The sequence below is a fragment of the Bombina bombina genome, chromosome 1, assembly GCF_027579735.1.
Source record: "Bombina bombina isolate aBomBom1 chromosome 1, aBomBom1.pri, whole genome shotgun sequence".
Taxonomy (NCBI): domain Eukaryota; kingdom Metazoa; phylum Chordata; class Amphibia; order Anura; family Bombinatoridae; genus Bombina; species Bombina bombina.
In genome coordinates, this window is record NC_069499.1 from 641,954,874 (window position 1) to 641,981,462 (window position 26,589).

At 40.3% G+C, this 26,589-nt stretch overlaps 1 protein-coding gene across 3 annotated transcripts in view; it reads right to left on the reverse strand.

Annotated features, from left to right (window-relative positions):
* Positions 1-1,560: 1,560 nt before the first annotated feature.
* The window catches only part of ZMYM3 (zinc finger MYM-type containing 3), a 486,348-nt gene continuing 461,319 nt past the window's right edge, over positions 1,561-26,589 (reverse strand). For all 3 annotated transcript variants that reach the window (XM_053699094.1, XM_053699093.1, XM_053699092.1), the window contains exon 25: positions 1,561-2,761. In XM_053699094.1, the coding sequence (XP_053555069.1) occupies positions 2,560-2,761 (202 nt within the window). In that variant the 3' untranslated portion in view covers positions 1,561-2,559. The remainder of the gene's footprint in view (positions 2,762-26,589) is intronic.

Here is a 26,589-nt window from a genome sequence, read left to right on the forward strand (position 1 = left end):
AGCACAAACTTACTTCACCACCTCCATAGGAGGCAAAGTTTGTAAAACTGAATTGTGGGTGTGGTGAGGGGTGTATTTATAGGCATTTTGAGGTTCGGGAAACTTTGCCCCTCCTGGTAGGAATGTATATCCCATACGTCACTAGCTCATGGACTCTTGCTAATTACATGAAAGAAATATAATTTTTACCAGAGAACCTGTGAAATTGTATTTTTACATTGGGAGAGAGCCGGTCGTTCAAAATATATACTAACAGGAATACACCTAATCGATGAGAAAAGAAGAATAATAAAGTAATCAAAGTGAACCAGCGCCTCCATTTCGGCACACCTTATCTACTTACAGTTTTTCAGGAGAGACTGTGGGACGGCTGCGGTTGAGATTTTAAGAGGAAAGTATCAACCCATATTGTACACTTCTCTGTATGTCTTAACAAGAACTGTGCCTGTAGTCTTCCATTTCCTCACAGTTGACACTGACAGCTTAAATCTACGTGATAGCTTTTTGTAGCCTTTCCCTAAACCATAATGTTGAACAATCTTTGTTTTTAGATTTGAGAGTTGTTTTGAGGCCCCCATGTTGCCACTCTTCAGAGGAGAGTCAAAGAGAACAACTTGCAATTAGCAACCTTAAATAAATTTTCTCATGATTGGTTGTTAATCTGTTAATCCAATAAACCTCATTACACTACTGAAATATTACTGTGTCCTTCAGTTATTTGATAGATAAAAAAATGAAATTGCTGATCCAAACACCCAAATATTTATAAATGAAAATCATGGAAATTGTCAGGGGTGCCTAAACTTTTGCATACAACTGTATGTGTTGCACTTCAACTGATTTCCATTCAAAGACTGCAGATCCCGGTGATTTTTTTTAAATATCTAGTAAGTGGACAGGTTTATGTACAATAACTGAATATAATGTACGCTGCTGTAAATGAAGGATGTGCTGTGTGTTTCTCCTTGTAGATTAGCATAAAAAAGATACCAGTTTCATTCTCTGTTCACTCAGAAAAAAGGTTTTAAAGCAACCTGAAAGGAGGAAAATTTGGCGTTGCATAAAGCTTAAAAAAACAAAACAAAAAAAACATGGTGAGAATGAATAGAGACAATGTTACTTAAGAAAAACTAAAAGGTAACCATATGAAGTTATCCAAACAGTATGTTTATAGCCCCTTATTAGTTTCCTCATCACCCACTTCAGATTTGGCTATTTGAATCCTTTTTAAGAATTACTGTAACAGAAACCGTTCATTTGTATTACACTGTGCTGTGTTTCTGTGGTTGAAAAATGTTATTTCACCGTAAGGATCCTTCCGTTATACTGATCAAACTGACAGGGCCAATTCAAAACTAATTTTGTTAATGTATTGCTTCAGTGTGCATACTGCATACTCTTCCATCCCAGGGTTCACTTGTTTGGTCAAAATTAACCATGAAATTAATGAGCCAATAGTGTTGGTTGGTGTGAAGATTTGAAATTTTAAACCTTTAGCCATCAAAATAAAGCAAGTTGGTTTAATGCATCACTTTAATTACTGGTCACAGACTATAAAGCTCATGAATTAAAACAATTTTATTAGCAATGAATGTTTCACACACAGGGCTCTGCCAGAATATGGCACAATATGAGTGTGAAAAATAGGCGGGCGCATAAGGGCACACGCATTAACAGTATGTACAGGTCTGAAAAGCAGCCAAACCAATCAACAGGTTAAAAAAAATATTCAATCTAAAATTCTCACAAAGTGTCATTGACCAGACCTACATATAGAGATATGCTCTACCCATTTTTCTTAGCAGATAGGTGAGATTAATTGACATATGCACAATGAGCAGAGGATCCTAGACTGCTGGAGTAGACCTGGCTTGAGCATTTGAAAAATAATAAATTGAAAATGGAGACAAAAGGACACCTGCTGGTCAACAACAACTTTACAGTGCCACAAAGCAGCAGGAAGTGCAGACGTTTCTTGGGCTCTATGATTGTGTTAACCAGGTATTGAAACAAATAGGACATTTAGTTTTTTTAAATGGGCAATATTATGGTAACAGAAAAAAGGCAGTAAGGTGATTATTTTCTTAAGAGGGATCAGCAAGTGTTATATTTGAATTCTTGAAGAGTGACCATCTTGAGAATGCAGGATTGTATTATGCAGACAAAAATAGAATCTGGTATGGGACTGAAAGGGTTTATCATGACCAAAAACAACTGTCACTAACCCACTTCAGACTTAGACTCTCAGACATAGCTTGGATATGTGGGTGCAGAGGAGACCAGCTGTAAAGTCAGACTCCTCTTGTCCTTATGATCCCACAAGTAGAGGAGAACATGGTAAAACTGGTCATTACAACAAAATTTCAAAGAGAATTTACTGATGGGGAGTGGGGAAAGAATAATATCCCAAAGGTTATAGCAAACTAAAGCCAAAGTCTATCTCCAACACAGTACTACCCTTGAATGCCATATAGGCTTTAAGTCTGGAGTAGGCAGTAATCCAGGTGGAACTATAGCAGGAGGGATAAGGATTTGCTAATGAGGACCGCCCCCAAACACTCAGTCTGTATCCTCTCCAACAATGTCCTCTCGTGAATGCTGCTCCTCATAAACCTCTCTCACAGCCAGGATGCGGTTCAGCATACTCTGTAGCATGTTCTTATCAAAGGCAAAAGGAGAGTACCATATGGGTGATTCAGCAACACACAGGCGTTCTGGTTGCAAGTAGAAGACGTCTGTGCGATTACGTAGAGTCTCAGGGCTGCAGGAGAGAAAAAAAAAAAAAAAACACTGCTTTTTACTTATGCTGCCACAAAGAGATTCAGTAGCAAGAACAAAGTAAAAATAGAGCAATCAATTGCACATAAGTGATTTTAAAAGGAAATCTGTTGTAGAATGAAGGTGGAACGGTCTATGTACCAGCAGAATAAAGTGAGACAGATTCAGACAGCCGATCACAGACTAGTATATGTATACCCGTGAGCTTGTGCACTTGCTCAGTAAGATCTTATTCCCCAGACAGAGTGTATAAAAAAAAGACTACAAAAATTGATAATGGAAGTAAATTAGAACATGCAGTTTTAAGACTTTCCATCTGAATCAAACAAATTTTGCTTACCTGATAATTTTCTTTTCTTCTGACGTTTAGAGTCCACAGCTGCATTCATTACTTTTGGGAATTCAGAACCTGGCCACCAGGAGGAGGCAAAGACACCCCAGCCAAAGGCTTTAAATACCTCCCCCACTTTCCTCATGCCCCAGCCATTCTGCCAAGGGAACAAGGAACAGTAGGAGAAATATCAGGGTGAAAAAGGTGCCAGCAGAACAAATTTTTTATTTAAGAACGTACCTGATAAATTCATTTCTTTCATAGTGGCAAGAGTACATGAGCTAGTGACATATGGGATATACAATCCTACCAGGAGGGGCAAAGTTTCCCAAACCTCAAAATGCCTATAAATACACCCATCACCACACCCACAATTCAGTTTAACAAATAGCCAAGTAGTGGGGTGATAGAAAAAAGGAGTAAAAAGCATCAAAAAAGGAATTGGAAATATAATTGTGTTTTATACAAAAAAACAACAACCAAAAAAGGGTGGGTCTCATGGACTCTTTCCAATATGAAAGAAATGAATTTATCAGGTAAGTTCTTACATAAATTATGTTTTCTTTCATGTAATTGGCAAGAGTCCATGAGCTAGTGACGTATGGGATAGAAATACCCAAGATGTGGAACTCCACACAAGAGTCACTAGAGAGGGAGGGATAAAATAAAAACAGCCATGTTCCACTGAAAAAATTAAATCCACAAAAAAAAAAGTTTTCACATAAATGAAAGAAAAAAAAACTTAAAACACAAGCAGATACAAGCAAATACATCAAAACTGTAGAATTTAGCAAATGTATGCAAAGAAGACTAAGTTGTTGCTTTGCAAATCTGAACTGAAGCTTCATTCTTAAAAGCCCACGAAGTGGAGACTGATCTAGTAGAATGAGCTGTGATTCTGAGGCGGGGCCTGACCCAAATCCAAATAAGCCTTATGAATCAAAAGCTTTAACCAAGATGCCAAGGAAATGGCAGAAGCTTTCTGACCTTTCCTAGAACCAGAAAAGACCACAAATAGACTAGAAGTCTTGCTGAAATCTTCAGTAGCTTCAACATAGTATCTCAAAGCTCTTACAACATCCAGAGAATGTAAGGATCTCTCCAAAGAATTCTTAGGATTAGGATACAAAGAGGGGACAACAATTTCCTTATTAATGTTGTTAGAATACACAACTTTAGGTAAAAATTTAAATAAAGTCCACAAAACTGCCTTATCTTGATGAAAAATCAGAAAAGGTGACTCACAAGAAAGAGCAGATAATTAAGAAACTCTTCTAGGAGAAGAGATAGCCAAAAGGATAAACACTTTCCAAGAAAGTAGTTTAATATCCAAAGAATGCATAGGCTCAAAAGGAAGAGCCTGTAAAGCTTTCAAAACCAAATTAAGACTCCAAGAGGAGAGATTGATTTAATGACAGGCTTGATACGGACCAAAGCCTGAACAAAACAGTGAATATCAGGAAGCTTAGCAATCTTTCTGTGAAATAAAACAGAAAGAGCAGCGATTTGTCCCTTCAAGGAACTTGCAGATAAACCGTTATCCAAAACATCCTGAAGAAACTGTAAAATTCTAGGAATTCTAAAAGAATGCCACGAGAATTTTTGAGAAGAACACCATGAAATATAAGTCTTCCAAACTCGATAATAAATCTTCCTAGAAACAGATTTACAAGCCTGTAACATAGTATCAATCACTGAGTCAGAGAAACCTCTATGACTAAGCACTAAGCGTTCAATGTCCATACCTTCAAATTTAACAATTTAAGATCCTGATGGAAAAACGGTCCTTGAGACAGAAGGTCTGGTCTTAAAGGGACACTGTACCCAAATTTTTTCTTTCATGATTCAGAGAGAGCATGACATTTTAAGCAACTTTCTAACTTCTCCTATTATCAAATTTTCTTCATTCTCTTGGTATCTTTATTTGAAATGCAAGAAAGTTTAGATGCCGGCCCATTTTTGGTGATCAACCTGGGTTGTTCTTGCTGATTGGTGGATAAACTCATCCACCAATAAAAAAGTGCTGTCCAGAGTTCTGAATAAAAAAAAAGCTTAGATGTCTAATTTTTTAAATAAAGATAGCAAGAGAACAAAGAAAAATTGATAATAGGAATAAATTAGAAAGTGGCTTAAAATTGCATGCCCTATCTGAATCATGAAAGAAAAAATCTGGGTTCAGTGTCCCTTTAAAGGAAGTGGCCAAGGTTGACAACTGGACATCCGGACAAGGTCCGCATACCAGAACCTGTGAGGCCATGTTGGAGCTACCAGAAACACAAACTAATGTTCCATGAGGATTTTGGAAATCACTCTTGGAAGAACTAGAGGCGGAAAGATATAAGCAGGTTGGTAAAACCAAGGAACTGCTAACGCATCCACCGAATCCACCTGAGGATCCCTGGACCTGGATAGGTACCTGGGTAGTTTCTTGTTTAGATGAGACGCCATCAGATCTATTTCTGGAAGACCCCACATATGAACAATCTGAAAAAACACATCTGGATGGAGATACCACTCCCCCGGATGTAAAGTCTGACGGCTGAGATAATCCGCTTCCCAATTGTCTATACCTGGGATATGTACCTCAGAAATTAGACATACTTCTTTCATAGCTAGGGGACTGCGAGTCCCGCCCTGATGATTGACATATGCCAGAGTTGTGACATTGTTTGTCTGAAAACAAATGAAAGGTTCTCTCTTCAACAGAGGCCAAACCTTAAGAGTCCTGAAAATAGCACGGAGTTCCAAAATATTGATTGGTAACCTCGCCCTCTTGAGATTTCCAAACCTCTTGTGCTGTCAGAGTTCCCCAGACAGCTTGCCAACATGAAAGACTTGCATCTGTTGTGATTACAGTCCAGGTTGGACGAACAAAAGAGGCCCCTTGAATTATACGGTGGTGATCTAATCACCAAGTCAGAGAGAGTTGAACATTGGGATTTAAGGATATTAATTGTGATATCTTTGTATAATCCCTGCACCATTGCTTCATCATACAAAGCTGGAAAGGTCTCATGAAAAGGAGCAAAGGGGATCGCGTCCGAAGCTGCAGTCATGAGACCTAAAACTTCCATGCACATAGCCACTGAAGGAAACGATTGAGACTGAAGGTTCCGACAAGCTGAAACCAATTTTATTTGTCTCTTGTCTGTTAGAGACAGAGTCATGGACACAATCTATCTGGAAACCTAAAAAGGTGACCCTTGTCTGAGGAATCAAGGAACTTTTTGGTAAATTGATCCTCCTACCATGTCTTTGAAGAAACATTAGTTGGTTCATGTGAAATTCAGCAAAATGTAAAGACTGAGCTAGTACCAAGATGTAGTCCAAATAATGAAACCCTGCAATACCCTGTTCTCTGATTAGAGAGAGTAGGGCACCGAGAACTTTTGAAAAAATTCTCGGAGCTGTCGCTAGGTCAAATGGAAGAGAGATAAATTGGTAATGCTTGTCTAGAAAAGAGAATTTCAGAAACCGATAGTGGTCTGGATGAATCAGAATATGAAGATATGCATCCTGTAAGTCTATCGTGGACATATAATGACCTTGCTGAACAAAAGGCAGAATAGTCCTTATAGTCACCATTTTGGAAGTTGTCACACTTACAAAACGGTTCAAAATTTTCAGATCCAGAACTGGCCTGAATTAATTTTCTCTCTTTGGGACAATGAATAGATTTGAATAAAACTCCAGACCCTGTTCCTGAAACGGAACTGGTATAATTACCCCTGAAAGCTCTAGATCTGAAACACTTCAGAAAAGCTTTAGCCTTCACTGGGTTTGCTGGAACGTGTAAGAGAAAAAAAAAATCTTCTCACAGGAGGTCTTACTCTGGATTCTATTCAATACCCTTGAGAGACAATGCTCTGAATCCATTGATTTTGGACAAAATCTGCCCAAAATGTTTTGGAAAAATTTTAATCTGCCCCCCACCAGCTGAGCTGGAATGAGGGTTGCACCTTCATGCAGACTTGGGGGCTGGCAGCTGAGCTGGAATGAGGGTTGCACCTTCATGCAGACTTGGGGGCTGGCTTTGGTTTCTTAAAAGGCTTGGATTTATTCCAACTTGAAGAGGGTTTCCAATTGGAACCAGATTCTTTGGGGGGAAGGATAGTCTTTCTGTTCCTTATTCTGTTGAAAAGAACGAAAAAGATTTGAAGCCTTAGATTTACCCTTAGATCTTTTATCCTGAGGTAAAAAACTCCCTTCCCGCCAGTAACAGTTGAAATAATTGAATCCAACTGAGAACCAAATAAATTGTTACCTTGGAAAGAAAGATAGTAATCTAGACAGATACCATGTCAGCATTCCAATATTTAAGCCACAAAGCTCTTCTAGCTAAGATAGCCAAAGACATAGATTTAATATCAATTTTGATATCAAAAATAGCATCACAGATAAAATGATTAGCATGTTTAGGCAAGCAAACAATGCTAGACAAATCAGGAACTGTTTCCTGTTGCACTAAACTTTCCAGTCCTTTGAAATCATATCAGAAATAGCATCAGGAATTGGAAAAACCTCAGTAACCATAGGAGGTTTATAAACAGAATTTAAACGTTTACTACAGGGACTAAATGTTATTAATTTGTCAAGTTATGTATTAAACAAATTTGAATTGGAAGTCTTGAGCTTAGGTCTAACCTTTGTACCAACTATGGACTTTAACCTATTCAAGACTCTTTTGGATGTCAACAAGATGATACGCAATATGACTCTAAAGAAGCATTTCAAGTTAAAAACAAGGGAGCACCACGAATCAGATGAGAGTCCACGTTCCACAGATAATGTGATAGAGAGTGCAGGTTGTAGTGCAGCCATGAATTTTCAGGAACTATGTGATGTCAGGGTCTTGGAATCTCTCCAAGGGGGAACAGAAGAGGAAGAGGTCAGGAGTCTAAGGACTCCAAAATTAAAGAGCAAATCTTTATTTTATCCCCTACAAAGTAGGGGTCCCCTTTTGGAGAAATTCCAAAAAAGAGTGGAAGGTGATCTAGTTAAGCTCCAATATACTACACAAAGGGGTCAGGAATCCAATATAACACGTAGACAGAAGGAGGCTCTAGATAGCCTAAAAAATAACAGGGGTTTGGTAATAAGATCTGCTGACAAGGGCGGGGCCATTGTGGTTCAGGATAGAATCAAATTTGTTCAAGAAGCTTGGAGGCAGCTGAGAACAGAAACAGATTATGAAACACTACTACAGGACCCCACTAGGTCATTCCAGCAACAATTGGTCTCCCTGGTGGATGATGGGGTAGATCTGGGCTTTATTGACCAGGATACTAAAACATATCTACTTGTACAGAATCCCGCTATACCGGTGTTTAATCACCTACCGAAAGTACATAAGTCTACTGATAATGTCCAGGGGAGACCAATTGTCAGCGGGATTGGCTCACTCACTGAACACCTTTCAGAATGGCTGGATGACATTCTGCAGCCAATGGTAAATACACTTTGGAGCTTTTTAGCTGATACAAAACATGTCCTCAATTTACTTACTGAAGTAACTTGGCAAAGCAATTATCATTGGTTAACTGTTGATGTTAAGTCTCTTTATTCAACTATACCTCATGAGAAGGGACTGGAGGCTTTAGAATTCTCTCTCTCCAGATGGTATACAGGGAATCAGGCATTTATTGAGTATGTTATAAGAATAACCAAGTTTCTCCTTACCCACAACTATTTCCTGTTTGAGGGGGAGTTCTTTCTCCAGAAGCGTGGGACGGCAATGGGGGCCAAGTTTGCCCTCTCTTACGCCAACCTATTCATGGGTTGGTGGGAGCTCTCCCACGTCTTTGGAGAGTTGAACCCCTTCAGGCAGGAGATAGTGTGGTACAAACGGTTCATAGACGATCTGTTGTTCATCTGGGAGGGTTCGAGAGAGGATCTAGATGACTTTATTAAGAATTTAAACCAGAATACGGTAGGGATCAGCTTCACTTCAGAGGTTCAGGAACATACGGTTAACTTCCTTGACATCACACTGAAGGGACAGATAGGACAAAAAATCATGACTGAAACCTATCGAAAACCGATTTCAGGTAACTCACTCCTCCATGCAACAAGCTGCCACCCAAGGAGAGTTTTTGAAGGGGTAGCGAGAGGGCAGTTTATCAGTTTGAGAAGAAACTGCACTAGTCAACACATATATGAAAAACAAGCAGATGAACTCGCAACTAGGTTGTTAGAAAGAGGTTACCGTAAGTCGATAGTCACAAGAGAAAGAGATCTAGTCAGTAGAATGGACAGAGCCCGGTTACTAGAACAATCTAAAAGCAAGCCGGAGAACAAAAATAGGAACAGGAGAAAAGATAAGAACTGGTGGGAACAACTAAATGAAGGTAGCAGAATTCAATTTACAACTGATTACTCACGGCAGTACCACCAGATATGCCAGATAACCAAAAACAATTATCAACTTCTCTTGGCTGATGATGCTTTGAAAGATATAGTGAATGAGGGCATACGATTCGCTTACAAAAGGAATCGTACGATAGGCAACATAATAGCCCCCACTAAACTGAAACAGGAAGAAACCAGTGGCTCGACCTGGTTAAGACTAAATGGTACCTATAGGTGCAACTTTCTTTCATGTAAGGCATGCGAGAGAGTGGTAGTGGGAGACACATTCAGGTCCCTGGTAACGGGTGAAACCTTCCAGAAGAGACTGTGCTTAAATTGCCGGTCAAACTTCGTGGTGTATCTAATTTCATGCACACATTGTGCCCTCCAATATGTAGGTCTCACGACCAGAGAGGCGCGAGTTAGAATAAAGGAACATCTGGCTGATATAAGAGCAGGGGAGCTAACTACGCCTCTGATTAATCACTTTTCGGGGTTACACCAAAAAGATCCCAGGTACTTCTCGTGGACCATCATTGAGAGGGTCCCAGTACAAAACAGAGGGCTTGACAGAACACGTAAACTAGGTGAGAGGGAGGCCTTCTGGATTTTTCGGTTGAGAACCAGGTTTCCAGAGGGTCTTAACTCAGAGTTTGATTTAATTAACTTTTGGTAGCTGTAGCTTCCCACCCCTTAGGCCCAGATTAATCTTTTCAATTCCCCGCATCCTCCTAACCTCAATTCCCCCCCCCTCCCCCCCCCCGCATCCTCCTAACCTCAATTCCCCTCCCCTTCCCCCCCCACACACCCCACTCCCCTCCCCTTCCCCCCCCTCCTCCCCTTAATTCTCACACAGGTTTTGAATATAGAGAAGGTGCGTTTATTATAGTAATTCAATATATGTTGTTTATTCAGGGTTAAAGAGCCAGTCCAGTGGTTTATAACATGTCAACTAGGAGTTAAGCAACATAGTACACGCACACAATTCTTTCACTTATCTAAATTCAAAAATGTATCTAGATTGACAGAAATCACTGTTCACACGTAACATTATGACGAGTCTTGATCGCCCGTAGCTAAGAAACTTGCAGTATATACAGTTTGGTATACCCAGTATGAGAAGTATAACAAGGGTCTTGATCCAGGTCATTTTGACACACCTACTAGAAATAACGATCCTTATATCAAGGGAGGGTATTTAGTTAGAGTAATCCCTCTAGCAAATCCGATCAACACTAAACAATAGTTATTCAACACACCTCTCACGCACACATTACTCGAGAAGGAGGCGTAGTCTAGCTTTGGCAGCTGAGGGGAACGAAAGCCTATAGGGTGAAAATAGAGGTGTGTACCACACGTCACTCTAGTATACAAACACACACACACGAAATCTAAGAGCCGTAATCGCATCTCAGGTCATGAGGTTTCATACACAACAGTCAGTGAGCAGTTTCGGATCCAGGCGGTCCCAGGTATCATTTCTTTCTTTCCTTTTTCAATATGTGGTAGGTATAATGAACGCAAGGGAACTTGGAGCGTTTAATACATAGGGATATGTAAACATACAAATGAGACTACATAAATGCAAAATTTTGTTATATAAGCATAATGTCTTATTATGAGTACAACATTTTCTAGTTAAATAGACGTGGCGAGGAGCATTTTTATACAGTTTGGATGATAGCAAAGGAAAGCTTTCAACAAAATAAAAAAACTTCAAGTGAGCTATTCCAACATCGCCACACCTACTAACAGTGAGTCAGTAGGGAAATCAGGTGTCTGAATAAATTAAATGAAATCAAGTTGATGTTTAACATTGGTTAATTACTTGAAAGGTGTGTACTCCACACCCAATGGAAACACAGAGAAGGGTTTTTAAATGGTGAATTTACAACCACTTTTTAAGCAGGCTAGGATTAAGGCAGACGCCGAAACCGATCAGCCGTTTTTGTTCTCTGAATATTGTTTTCTGTTTTCACACTCTTACCCTGGGGTTAATTAACCCTTCTGTTTAAATAACTGTAAATAAATTTTGTTTTTTCACTCGCTTTTTGGTGCTCCTACTGTTTTCGTTTGAATCTAGACAGATACCATGACAGCATTCCAATATTTAAGCCACAAAGCTCTTCTAGCTAAGATAGCCAAAGACATCGATTTAACATCAATTTTGATATCAAAAATAGCATCACAGATAAAATGATTAGCATGTTTAGGCAAGCAAACAATGCTAGACAAATCAGGAACTGTTTCCTGTTGCACTAAACTTTCCAACCAAAAAGTTGATGCATCTGCAACATCAGCCATAGAAATGGCAGGCCTGAGAAGATATATAAAAACTTTCCTTAGATGAGATTCAAGTTTCCTATCTAAAGGGTCCTTAAAGGAAGTACTATCTTCCAAAGGGATAGTACGTTTGGCAAGAGTAGAGATAGCCCTATCAACCTTGGTTTTTTCCCCCCAAAACTCCAATCTAATTACTGGCAAGGGATATAACTTTTTAAACCTAGCAGAAGGAATACAAGTACAACCAGGCTTATTCCATTCCTTTGAAATCATATCAGAAATAGCATCAGGAATTGGAAAAACCTCAGTAACCATAGGAGGTTTATAAACAGAATTTAAACGTTTACTAGTTTTAATGTCAAGAGGACTAGTTTCCTCAATATCCAAAGTAATCAACACCTTTTAACAAGGAACAAATATATTCCATCTTAAAGGGATAAGTAGATTTGTCAGTGTCAATATCTGAGGTAGGATCTTCTGAACCAGATAGATCCTCATCAGAGGAGGATAATTCAGTATGTTGTCGGTCATTTGAAATTTCATTAACTTTATGAGAAGTTTTAAAAATACCTTTTAAGTTTATTAGAAGTTGGAATAGCAGACAAAGCCTTCTGAATCGCATCAGCAATAAAATATTTTATATTCACAGGGATATCATGTACATTAGATGTTGAAGGAACAACAGGCATTTTACTAGTACTGATAGATACATTCTCTGTATGTAAAAGCTTATGACAACTGTTACATACTACCGCTGGAGATATAATCTCTACTAATTTACAACAGATACACTTATCTTTGGTAGAACTGTTATCAGGCAGCAGGAATCCAACAGTGGTTTCTGAGACAGGATCAGATTGAGATATCTTGCAAATGTAAGAGAAAAAAACAACATATAAAGCAAAATTATCAATTTCCTTATATGGCAGTTTCAGGAATGGGAAAAAATGCAAACAGCATAGCCCTCTGAGCATAGAAAAAGGCTAAAGGCATATAGGAAATGGGGTTTAAATAATTAAATTATTTGGCGCCAAGTATGAAGCAAAATGCAAAATTAAATTTTTTGCCGCCAACATCCTGAAATGGCGCAACCGGCATCATGGCAGACGCAACCTTGTGCAAGGAACCTGGAGTCAACTAAGATGCCGGAAATGACTAATTTGAGTCAACGAACGTACCTTTGCATAAAAAAAAATTCTTTGTGCCAACAATGACGCAATAAATATTAGCATTTTGCAGCCTCACGAGCCTAATTTTGCCCGCGAAAATGAAAGAAAACAGTCGATTTTGAAGAAAAGACTATACCCCCAGGTAAGAAAAAAATAACTTGCCTAAATATGTTTTTCCCAATTTTGAAACTGATAGACTGCAAAAGAAAATATACATAAACCCGACTCATGGGAAATATAAGTACAATACATATATTTAGAACTTTACAATAAAACAAAGTGCCAAACCATAGCTGAGAGTGTCTTAAGTAATGAAAACATACTTACCGAAAGACACTCATCCACATATAGCAGATAGCCAAACCAGTACTGAAACAGTTATCAGTAGTAATAGAATATGAGAGTATATCGTCCATCTGAAAAGGGAGGTAGGAGATGAATCTACGACCAATAACAGAGAACCTATGAAAAGATTTCCCACAAGGAAAACCATAGAATTCCATAGGTGATACTATCTTCACATCCCTCTGACATTCACTGTACTCTGAGGAATCGGGCTTCAAAATGCTGAGAAGCGCAAATCACATAAGAAAATCAAGCACAAACTTACTTCACCACCTCCATAGGAGGCAAAGTTTGTAAAACTGAATTGTGAGTGTGGTGAGGGGTGTATTTATAGGTATTTTGAGGTTTGGGAAACTATGCCACTCCTGGAAGGATTGTATATCCCATACGTCACTAGCTCATGGACTCTTGACAATTACATGAAAGAAATGTACTGCTGCCCCATAGATAAAATGTGGGTGGGAGCTGTGGACTCTTCCCGTCAGAAGAAAAGAAAATGATCAGGTAAGCATAATTTATGTTTTTCTTCTTAAAACGGGAAGAGTCCACAGCTGCATTCATTACTTTTGGGGGAAAAAATACCCTAGCTAGAGAACACTGAATGCAAACAAAGGGTGGGTACAAAAAAGGTGGCTCCTTCGAAAGGCACCACAGCCTGAAATTACTCGACACCCTACAAAAAACTACATACGACAAGGGAAAACCTGGAAACCACTCAGTTACACAACCTGCAAAGCCATGCTAGAGACATTCAGACCCAGAATCTGTTGAGCACTAGGCTTCCAAGGAGTCAGCCCTGTGGCACTCAACTCCCACAAAAAAAAATGTTTCTGACCTAACCCCCCAAAAAGCTCTATCAACCCCCTAGGAGAGTAGAGGAACCCATAATATCCGAAGGACCATCCAACATGGGCTCAAGTCAAACTGGTCAAAAATCTCTATCTACCCCGAGAGGGAGAATAGAGGACCCCATGAGATATCCCAAGGATCAAATTAAAGTAAGACAGGGAAACCACTGTCCAGGGAAACAAACTCCCTAGGAGGACAAGGACCAGAAGATAAGTCTATAGTCAGGAGAAAACGTCACTAGGATGACCAGAAAGCCCCCCTCATATCCCTGACACAGCACCATACCACCTATGGCGTTCCAGAAAACCGTGAGTTACCCCTTCCAACCTTGACAAGTCAAAACCCGTCAGGCTAAACAAGCATAGACAAGCAAAGACAGAAAAAACTTTCTAGCAGCTTAAAAAGAACTCTCCAAGAGGTCACAGAGCCACCTGTGAGAAAAACTCATGACCACCAATCAACAGGCACCAAAGCTGTCCTAAGCCATCATGGGACTCACCCCACTGAGAATTGCCAAAAAATCTCAACAGCTCCCGACCAGAAAATTCCGGAAGATAAGGAGCTCTCCGTCCCGACAGCAGCCGCCAGTATAGAGATGTGCACTAAGAGTCCCCCCATCAAAGGGGAGGACAGATGCAATACAAGTAAACGGTCCATACTGCAAAAACAGACTGATCCCCAGCCTTCCCTTCCAGGATAACTGTCCCAGCCCTAGGCTAGTGGAAGACCGACAAGAGTCTCAGACCTTTGAAAGAAAAAACATAATTTATGTAAGAACTTACCTGATAAATTCATTTATTTCATATTAGCAAGAGTCCATGAGCTAGTGACGTATGGGATATACATTCCTACCAGGAGGGGCAAAGTTTCCCAAACCTCAAAATGCCTATAAATACACCCCTCACCACACCCACAAATCAGTTTAACGTATAGCCAAGAAGTGGGGTGATAAGAAAAAAGTGCGAAAGCATAAAAATAAGGAATTTGAATAATTGTGCTTTATACAAAAAAATCAAAACCACCACAAAAAAAGGGTGGGCCGCATGGACTCTTGCCAATATGAAAGAAATTAATTTATCAGGTAAGTTCTTACATAAATTATGTTTTCTTTCAAGTAATTAGCAAGAGTCCATGAGCTAGTGACGTATGGGATAATAAATACCCAAGATGTGGAACTTCCACGCAAGAGTCACTAGAGAGGGAGGGATAAAATAAAGACAGCCAATTCCGGTGAAAAAATAATCCACACCCCAAAATAAAGTTTAAATCTTATAATGAAAAAAACTGAAATTATAAGCAGAAGAATCAAACTGAAACAGCTGCCTGAAGTACTTTTCTACCAAAAACTGCTTCAGAAGAAGAAAACACATCAAAATAGTAGAATTTAGTAAAAGTATGCAAAGAAGACCAAGTTGCTGCTTTGCAAATCTGATCAACTGAAGCTTCATTCCTAAACGCCCAGGAAGTAGAAACTGACCTAGTAGAATGAGCTGTAATCCTTTGAGGCGGAGTTTTACCCGACTCGACATAAGCATGATGAATCAAAGATTTTAACCAAGACGCCAAAGAAATGGCAGAGGCCTTCTGACCTTTCCTGGAACCGGAAAAGATAACAAATAGACTAGAAGTCTTTCGGAAATCTTTAGTAGCTTCAACATAATATTTCAAAGCTCTAACTACATCCAAAGAATGCAACAAACTTTCCTTATAATTCTTAGGATTAGGACACAATGAAGGAACCACAATTTCTCTACTAATGTTGTTAGAAATCACAACTTTAGTTAAAAATTTAAATGAAGTCCGCAACACCGCCTTATCCTGATGAAAAATCAGAAAAGGAGATTCACAAGAAAGAGCAGATAACTCTGAAACTCTTCTAGCAGAAGAGATGGCCAAAAGGAACAATACTTTCCAAGAAAGTAATTTAAGATCCAAAGAATGCATAGGTTCAAACGGAGGAGCTTGTAAAGCCCCCAGAACCAAATTCAAACTCCAAGGAGGAGAGATTGACTTAATGACAGGTTTTATACGAACCAAAGCCTGTACAAAACAATGAATATCAGGAAGATTAGCAATCTTTCTGTGAAACAGCTCAGAAAGAGCAGAAATTTGTCCTTTCAAAGAAATTGCAGACAAACCTTTATCCAGACCATCCTGAAGAAATTGTAAAATTCTAGGAATTCTAAAAGAATGCCAGGAAAATTGATGAGAAGAGCACCAAGAAATTTAAGTCTTCCAGACTCGATAATATATCTTCCTAGACACAGATTTACGAGCCTGTAACATAGTATTAATTACGGAGTCAGAGAAACCCCTATGACTGAGAATCAAGCGTTCAATCTCCATACCTTCAAATTTAATGATTTGAGATCCTGATGGAAAAAAGGACCTTGAGATAGAAGGTCTGGTCTTAACGGAAGAGTCCAAGGTTGGCAAGTAGCCATCCGAACAAGATCCGCATACCAAAACCTGTGAGGCCATGCTGGAGCCACCAGCAGAACAAACGAACGCTCTTTTAGAATCTTGGAGATCACTCTTGGAATAAGAACTAGAGGCGGAAAGATATAGGCAGGATGATACTTCCAAGGAAGAGACAATGCATCCACTGCCTCCGCCTGAGGATCCCTGGATCTGGACAGATACCTGGGAAGTTTCTTGTTTAGATGAGAGGCCATAAGATCTATTTCTGGAAGTCCCCAGATTTGAACAATCTGAAGAAATACCTCTGGGTGAAGAGACCATTCGCCCGGATGTAACGTCTGGCGACTGAGATAATCCGCTTCCCAATTGTCTATACCTGGGATGTGAATCGCAGAAATTAGACAGGAGCTGGATTCCGCCCATGCAAGTATCCGAGATACTTCTTTCATAGCCAGAGGACTGTGAGTCCCCCCTTGATGATTGACATATGCCACGGTTGTGACATTGTCCGTCTGAAAACAAATGAACGATTCTCTCTTCAGAAGAGGCCACGACTGAAGAGCTCTGAAAATCGCACGGAGTTCCAAAATGTTGATTGGTAATCTCGCCTCCTGAGATTCCCAAACCCCCTGCGCTGTCAGAGACCCCCATACAGCTCCCCAACCTGTCAGACTCGCATCTGTTGAGATCACAGTCCAGGTTGGAAGAACAAAAGAAGCCCCTTGAACTAAACAATGGTGATCTGTCCACCACGTCAGAGAGTGTCGTACAATCGGATTTAAAGATATTAACTGTGATATCTTTGTATAATCCCTGCACCACTGGTTCAGCATACAATGCTGAAGAGGTCGCATGTGAAAACGAGCAAAGGGGATCGCGTCCGATGCAGCAGTCATAAGACCTAGAATTTCCATGCATAAGGCTACCGAAGGGAATGATTGAGACTGAAGGTTTCGACAAGCTGAAACCAATTTCAGACGTCTCTTGTCCGTCAGAGACAAAGTCATGGACACTGAATCTATTTGGAAACCTAAACAGGTTACCCTTGTCTGAGGAATCAATGAACTCTTTGGTAAATTGATCCTCCAACCATGTTCTTGAAGAAATGACACAAGTCGATTCGTATGAAATTCTGCTAAATGTGAAGACTGAGCAAGTAACAGCCCACAGGGAAAAAAGTCAATTTTAAGGTAAGAAAAAATGTTTTATTCATATGCATTATCCCAAATAATGAAACTGACTGTCTGAAATAAGGAATATTGATCATCCTGAATCAAGGCAAATAAATGTTTAAACACATATTTAGAACTTTATATAAAAGTGCCCAACCATAGCTTAGAGTGTCACAAAAAATAAGACTTACTTACTCCAGGACACTCATCTACATGTAGTAGAAAGCCAAACCAGTACTGAAACGAGAATCAGTAGAGGTAATGGTATATAAGAGTATATCGTCGATCTGAAAAGGGAGGTAAGAGATAAATCTCTACGACCGATAACAGAGAACCTATGAAATGGATCCCGTAGAAGGAGACCATTGAATTCAAATAGGCAATACTCTCTTCACATCCCTCTGACATTCACTGCACACTGAGAGGAAAACCGGGCTCCAGCCTGCTGCGAATCGCATATCAACGTAGAATCTAGCACAAACTTACTTCACCACCTCCACAGGAGGCAAAGTTTGTAAAACTGAATTGTGGGTGTGGTGAGGGGTGTATTTATAGGCATTTTGAGGTTTGGGAAACTTTGCCCCTCCTGGTAGGAATGTATATCCCATACGTCACTATCTCATGGACTCTTGCTAATTACATGAAAGAAAAGGATGGATCTACGAGGAATCTAAACCCCAGAGTAGAACTCTGACCGCTACTAAAAAATTTGCATGCTACCCTGAACCATGACAGAAACCTCATGCTCGGGTCCAAGGACCCCTAACACTGCAGCCTTCCATAAGAGGAAATCTCCTCAAGGGAAGAAAGCACTGACCCACAGCATTCTGATACCAGAATTCAACTTTAAAGGTCTGGGAGGTATTCTGCTCGAAAGGGCTGTGTGGGGATTTGAACCTGTGACTCTGTGCTTACTACACTGTTTGCTTGTGTGTTGAGCCACAGCCAGTTCTTGAGAACGCAAGAGAGGGAAAAACCCTACGAGGCAAGAAAACCAAGGACCCAAGGGCCCTTCACAGATACTGAGGTACCTACAATCAAGGAGAACACATAAGAACCCCTTCTCCACCCTAGGTGAGAAAAAGAGGATTAAGCAACGGTACCACCCTACCAATAGAGGCTAAACCCCAATATTGTCAGTCCAGTTGGTACAGCAACTGGAGCGTACCAGGAAGAATCAGATGTCCCAGCAGACAAGTAGGGACCCGTCAGAAAACCTCAAACTGAAGCCTCAGGCTGATATTAATCTCCCATGAGAGTCAGAAACCCCTACCCCCTCCAAAATGGACATGCGGGAGAACCAAACCCTAAGGTTAAGCAGGACCTCCCAAACCTGTTCCAGGCAAGAGATATGGTCCTAAGCCGGAGTCCTCGAAAACGGAACCGATTGGAAGATCTTAAGTTCCTGAGGGGCCCATAAGCCACCTCCAATGGTTAGGAGCGCACCCTGACAGTGCCTTCCACCATCTAAAGTCCTTAGATGTAAAGAACCTAGCAACATCCACAAATCTAAGAGTCTGTAAAAAGACTCCCGACCGGTTTAGGAAATGGGCAACAAGTGTTCCTGGATCGCAAGGTAATCCATGTAGACAGGCATAACGACCTGACCCACACACTGGAGAAGATAAATGGTCAATTTCCTGACCCCAGACAGGTGAAAAAAACTAACTGACCCTAGCCCTCCTACCCATAAGCCCGAAGGGCTAAATCTGCAATAAGATCGACGGATAGCATCCGAGAGTCTAAAGACCATGGGATGACAAGGGGCAGTTCTTACCTTGAGTAGACAGTCTCCAGAGATCTTTGCAGGATCGGTCTCCCGACATCCTTGAAATGGAACGGGAGCCTCACAGCTCCTGTTAGAGGGGCAGGGAGGCCCCTGAACTCTACGTACTAGAGCAAATGAAACACTGAAAAAAGGACGGACATGCCCGCACTTCAAGAGCAAATGACCCAACCCAAGACGGGAGGGAAGGAAACATCGCCACCGCAAAAGGAATGTGACTAGGCCACAGAGTCGTCATCCGGAGATACAAGACCTCCGGGGGGCAATCACATCTCCAGACTCCAATGGAATGGAAGTCTACGGTTCTGAGTCCCCAGGGACCCTAGGAACCACAATGACATCTGAAAAAGTCGGCCATGCATAACATGTAATAATGCCAGAAAGAACCAACTTATATCGGAGCTCACAATTTTCCTACCAGAAGTGTTGGATCTACGCTCCAGGCCCCTTACTTCATAGTAGAATCCGAGCCTGGCGTCCATAACACTAGGCCACAAGACATTTTTTAGAATCCGATAGGATAAATCGGCACCACAAGGGTGACATGAACCAAAGAAAACAGCAGACAGCGGCCAACGAGTACCTGCCTGGTACAGGAAACCCTCCAGAACTATCTAAGAAAAATCGACCGGAAGGTTTGATAATATGAACTAGAAAACATAACCTCGGTCTTAACCAAAGTGCGCAACTTCTGAGGAAGTGCCCATGCGACCACAAAATCGCAAGTATCAGTTCCAGAGAAAGAACATTCCCAAAACGGTAGTTATATCAGACGTGAGCTTATACAAACAAATCAAATACATCCTATCCTTAAAGGTAAGGCAGCACCCTCGGGTGAACACCCAAGATAAAAAGGTACGCCAACTGGACCAGCCGATCAGAGGCCCCCTTGACCCAAGCTCAGAACTGGAACTGATACCCAAAGGAAAGAAAAAACGGAGACGTCAAGGATATTAACTTCATCCCCAAGCGTCTAACCTAGTTTACCATCCGGCATCTAAGGCCTCTGATCCCTTGGCCTACGGCCTACTAGGACTGGGATCCTCTAGCAACGCCAAAAAATGCCTTAGTAGGACACCCTATAAAGCAAGGAAAATTATCCCTCGCCGGATCGACAAACTAAGAGGCCCACACTTCCCCAGGAGGCCGAACTGGATCGGGCGATCCCACGCCCAATGGGTCCTAGTTGACAGAACACAGACAGTATCTTAAAAATATTTCACTTGGGATATACAAATGGGCCAGTGCCATAGATATGGCCATGAGGAACTGTGCCGTAACCTCTGGAGGAAACAAGCCACCTCCCAGAGAAGGAGTAAAGGCCATAGGGACACCTGCCTGCGTAGCAAAGGAATTTTCTGGGACACACGTCTAGAATCCTCGGGGGCGGATGGCTCAACGCACTCTGAGAACCCTGAATCGGGAGAAGAGAGTACTCATACTGATAACTCATACTTAACTGATGGGCATGGATAACCTGGGCCATTTCATATTCATCACAAGACGCATTCTCCGCATCGGAGACATCCGTGTCTAAAAAAAATCAGAATCCTCCATCTTGAGATTACAAAAAAGACTAACACTGACAGGCACCTCCTGTGAACCAGACAACCAACGAGCAGACTCTCGCTGTCGCCACAGTGTCAGCATACGGAAGGGAAAAACAACGTAAATGCACCGGTCACGAGGTCATTGTGCAAGTCATAAAAAGATTGCGCAAATCTAAAGATTGCGCCAATTGATGTGAAGGCGGTAATGTTCCGAAAAGCCATGAGACTAAAGTAATACTACACATCAGCCGATGGTACCACATATCAAGCATGATTAAAGTCCCCCCTTTTGAATACCCCCCCTCAGGTGATATTAACCCATGATTCCTATTTTAAGATAAAAGGAGTAACACTGGGATCCTACCTTCTCATTAACATCACATTCCCATAATGAAGTAAAATGAAACGATCTTACCGGAATCTATGCCGTGGAACAGGAACACGGCCCTTCAAGTGTGACAGATAGTAGCTTCGCTTCTAACATGGACTTGAGTGAATAAAGGCAGGCAGCAAAAATCTTCAACGCTGATTGCCAAGGAGCTGTTAATATGAGTCTGGATGGTTTTGCAGAAAAACATAATTTATGTAAGAATTTACCTGATAAATTAATTTCTTTCATATTGGCAAGAGTCCATGAGCTAGTGACGTATGGGATATACAATCCTACCAGGAGGGTTTCCCAAACCTCAAAATGCCTATAAATACACCCCTCACCACACCCACAATTCAGTTTAACGAATAGCCAAGAAGTAGGGTGATAAAGAAAGGAGTAAAAAGCATCAACAAAGGAATTTGGAAATAATTGTGCTTTATACAAAAAATCATAACCACCATAAAAAAGGGTGGGCCTCATGGGACTCTTGCCAATATGAAAAATGAATTTATCAGGTAAATTCTTACATAAATTATGTTTTCTTTCGTGTAATTGGCAAGAGTCCATGAGCTAGTGACGTATGGGATATCATACCCAAGATGTGGAACTCCACGCAAGAGTCACTAGAGAGGGAGGGATAAAATAAAAAACAGCCATTTCCGCTGAAAAAATAATCCACAACCCAAATTATAAGTTTATTCTTTTAATGACAAGAAAAACTTAAAACATCATCAAAAGAATCAAACTGAAACAGCTGCCTGAAGAACTTTTCTACCAAAAACTGCTTCTGAAGAAGCAAATACATCAAAACGGTAGAATTTAGTAAATGTATGCAAAGAGGACCAAGTTGCCGCTTTGCAAATCTGATCAACTGAAGCTTCATTCTTAAAAGCCCACAAAGTGGAGACTGATCTAGTAGAATGAGCTGTAATTCTCAGAGGCGGGTTCTGACCCGACTCCAAATAAGCTTTAAGAATCAAAAGCTTTAACCAAAAAGCCAAGGAAATAGCAGAAGCCTTCTGACCTTTCCTAGGACCAGAAAAAACAAAATAGACTAGAAGTCTTCCTGAAATCTTTAGTAGCTTCAACATAATATTTCAAAGCTCTCAACACATCCAAAGAATGTAAGGATCTTGCCAAAGAATTCTTAGGATTAGGACACAAGGAAGGGACAACAATTTCTCTACTAATGTTGTTAGAATTGACAACCTTAGGTAAAAATTTAAATGAAGTCTGCAAAACCGCCTTATCCTGATGAAAAATCAGAAAAGGAGATTTAAAAGAAAGAGCAGATAGCTCAGAAACTCTTCTAGCAGAAGAGATAGCCAAAAGGAACAACACTTTCCAAGAAAGAAGTTTAATGTCCAAAGAATGCATAGGCTCAAATGGAGGAGCCTGTAACGCCTTTCAAAACCAAATAAAGACTCCAAGAGGAGAAATTGATTTAATGACGGGCTTAATATGAACTAAAGCCTGTAAAAAAAAAGTGAATATCAGGAAGTTTAGCAATCTCTGTGAAATAAAACAGAAAGAGTAGAGATTTGTCCCTTCAAGGAACTTGCAGACAAACCCTTATCAAAACCATCCTGAAGAAACTGTAAAATTCTAGGGATTCTAAAAGAATGCCAAGAGAATTTATGAGAACACCATGAAATGTAGGTCTTCCAAACTCGATAATATATCTTTCTAGAGACAGATTTACGAGCTTGTAACATAGTATTAATCACTGAGTCAGAGAAACCTCCATGACTAAGCACTAAGCGTTCAATTTCCATACCTTCAAATTTAAAGATTTGAGATCCTGATGGAAAAACGGACCTTGAGACAAACGGTCTGGTCTTAAAGGAAGTGGCCAAGATTGGCAACTGGACATCCAAACAAGATCCGCATACCAAAACCTGTGTGGCCATGCTGGAGCCACCAGCAACACAAACGATTGTTCCATGATGATTTTGGAGATCACTCTTGGAAGAGGAACTAGAGGCGGGAAAATGGACCTGGAAAGGTATCTGGGAAGTTTCTTGTTTAGATGAGAGGCCATCAGATCTATCTCTGGAAGACCTCACATCTGAACAATCTGAGAAAACACATCTGGATGGAGGGACCACTCCCCTTGATGTAAAGTCTGACGGCTGAGATAATCCGCCTCCCAATTGTCTATACCTGGGATATGCACCGCAGAGATTAGACAGGAGCTGGATTCCGCCCAAGCAAGTATCCAAGATACTTCTTTCATAGCTTGGGGACTGTGAGTCCCACCCTATTGACATATGCCACAGTTGTGATATTGTCTGTCTGAAAGCAAATGAACGATTCTCTCTTCAACAGAGGCCAAAACTGAAGAGCTCTGAGAATTGCAAGGAGTTCTAAAATATTGATTGGCAATCTCGCCTCTTGAGATTTCCAAACCCCTTGCGCTGTCAGAGATCCCCAAACAGCTCCCCAACCTGAAAGACTTTCATCTGTAGTGATCACAGTCCAGGTTGGCCGAACAAAGGAAGCCCCTTTAACTAAACGCTGGTGATTTAACCACCACGTCAGAGAGTGTCAAACATTGGGATTTAAGGATATTAATTGTGATATCTTTGTATAATCCCTGCACCATTGATTCAGCATACAAAGCTGGAGAGGTCTCATGTGAAAACAAGCAAAAGGAATCGCGTCCGATGCTGCAGTCATGAGGCCTAAAACTTCCATGCACATAGCCACTGAAGGGAATGACAGACTGAAGGTGCCGACAGGCTGCAACCAATTTCAAATGTCTCTTGTCTGTTAGAGACAGAGTCATGGACACTGAATCTATCTGGAAGCCTAAAAAGGTGACCCTTATCTGAGGAATCAAACTTTTTGGTAAAATGATCCTCCAACCATGTCTTTGAAGAAAAAAACACTAGTTGATTTGTGTGAGATTCTACAGAACTTATAGACTGAGCTAGTACCAAGATATCGTCCAAATAAGGAAACACCGCAATACCCTGTTCTCTGATTACAGAGAGTAGGGCACCTAGAACCTTTGAAAAGATTCTTGGAGCTGTTGGAAGAGCAACAAATTGGTAATGCTTGTCTAGAAAAGAGAATCTCAGGAACTGATAATGTTCTGGATGAATCTGAAAATGAAGGTATGCATCCTGCAAGTCTATTGTAGACATATAATGTCCTTGCTGAACAAAAGTGAGAATAGTCCTTATAGTCACCATCTTGAAAGTTGGTACTTTTACATAACGATTCAAAATTTTCAGATCGGTCTGAATGAATTTTCCTTCTTTGGGACAATGAATAGATTTGAATAAAACCCCAGAACTTGTTCCTGAAAAGGAACTGGCATGATTACCCCTGAAGACTACAGGTCTGAAACACTTCAGAAAAGCCTGAGCTGGGATATGTGAGAGAAAAAAAAAATCTTCTCACAGGAGGTCTTACTCTGAATCCTATTCGAGACAATGCTCTGAATACATTGATTTTGGACAGAATTTATCCAAATATCCTTGAAAAACCCTAATCTGCTTCCTACCAGCTGAGCTGGAATGAGGGCCGCACCTTCATGCGGACTTAGGGGCTGACTTTGTTTTTTTAAAAGGCTTGGATTTATTCCAATTTGAGGAAGGCTTCCAATTGGAAACAGATTCCTTGGGGAAAGGATTAGATTTTTGTCTTTGATTATTTTGACGAAAGGAACGAAAACGGTTAGAAGCCTTAGATTTACCCTTAGGTTTTTTTATCCTGAGGCAGAAAAACTCGCTTTCCCACAGTAACAGTTGAAATAATAGAATCCAACTGAGAACCAAATAATTTATTACCTTGGAAAGAAAGAGATAGTAATCTAGATTTAGATGTCATATCAGCATTCCAAGATTTTTTTTTATTTTATATTTTTAATTATTTTATTTCCAACAAAAGAAAAGAAAACACACAAAACATGAAAAAAAAAAGAGTACAATAATACAGGTGTGTTACCTTTTGCGCCACGCAGGGCCCCATTACCTATAATTAACTTAAATAGACTATACAGTCTTTGCTTGTGGATACTAACTCATAAATGTTGGAGTTTTTCCTATTAATTTTCTAAAACACCGAACCAGACAAAACAAAAAAAAAAAAAAAAAGAGGAAGGAAACTCGCTCTCTCTCTCCCCTACCCATCCCTCTAGTTCCCCATAGTATTGAAGTGTTAGCCTCCTCACTGAATCAAGTCTATCCCATATCCACACTGTCCTCCAACCAAATACTTGGAAGGTGGCCTGCTAGGACTTGAGATTGAATATAAATGGAGTTTTTCCATGGCCTGACCAACGTCTTTTGAGTCTCCACTGGAAAAGTAGTAATAAACAATTTCCAGTGTTTAATAAAGATAGCAATCTGAGTATCTGTAGAGTTTTGTAAATTATATTGTTCAAATATAAGTTGAGAAGTCAACTCACTCTTCAAAGATTTTATGTTTGGGGCAGACTTGGCCTTCCATGTTTTTAGGATTAAATTACGTCCGACCAATATAATCTGGTTAATCATTTTATAGTTTCTAGGCGTATACTGAGATTTCACCAAAAAAAATATTTCTAATGGTGAAATCTCATATTGTATTTTAAGCGTAGCTTTCATCCAATATATTATTTTAGCCCAAAATTGAGCTATCTTGGGGCATGACCAGAAACAGTGCAGCATGCCCACCTTAGCTGCACTACATCTGGAACAGGTGATCGTTGAATTGTACCATTTAGATAGCTTTGCCGGTGTTAAATACACTTTTAAGGCTACTTTAATCTGCGTTTCTCGCCAAGTGGTCAGCACCCAGCTTTTCTGAATTACCCTAAAGGCGTTCTTTACCGTCTCAGCATCAATTTGTGGGAGAGATTTATCCCATAAAGATACTATGTACTCTATTTGGGTTGAGGAAGGCTCGAGCATGAGAAGGGAATAAAACGGGGCAATAGAATAATCCCCTTTTTGGAAATTATTAATACTACTTTGTGCCTCACCAAGTGACCAATCTATCCCGTAATAATTTATCTTTAGTTCCTGAATGAAATGTCTTAACTGTAAGTAAGCATAAAACTCTTTATTTGATAATCCAAACATATTGCTCAATTCCCTGAAAGTAAGTATCTCTAGATCCGAATTAAGAAATTGTATCACATAACCGAGCCCTCTACCTGCCCAGTCTCTAAAAACCTGATCTGTGATATCTGGA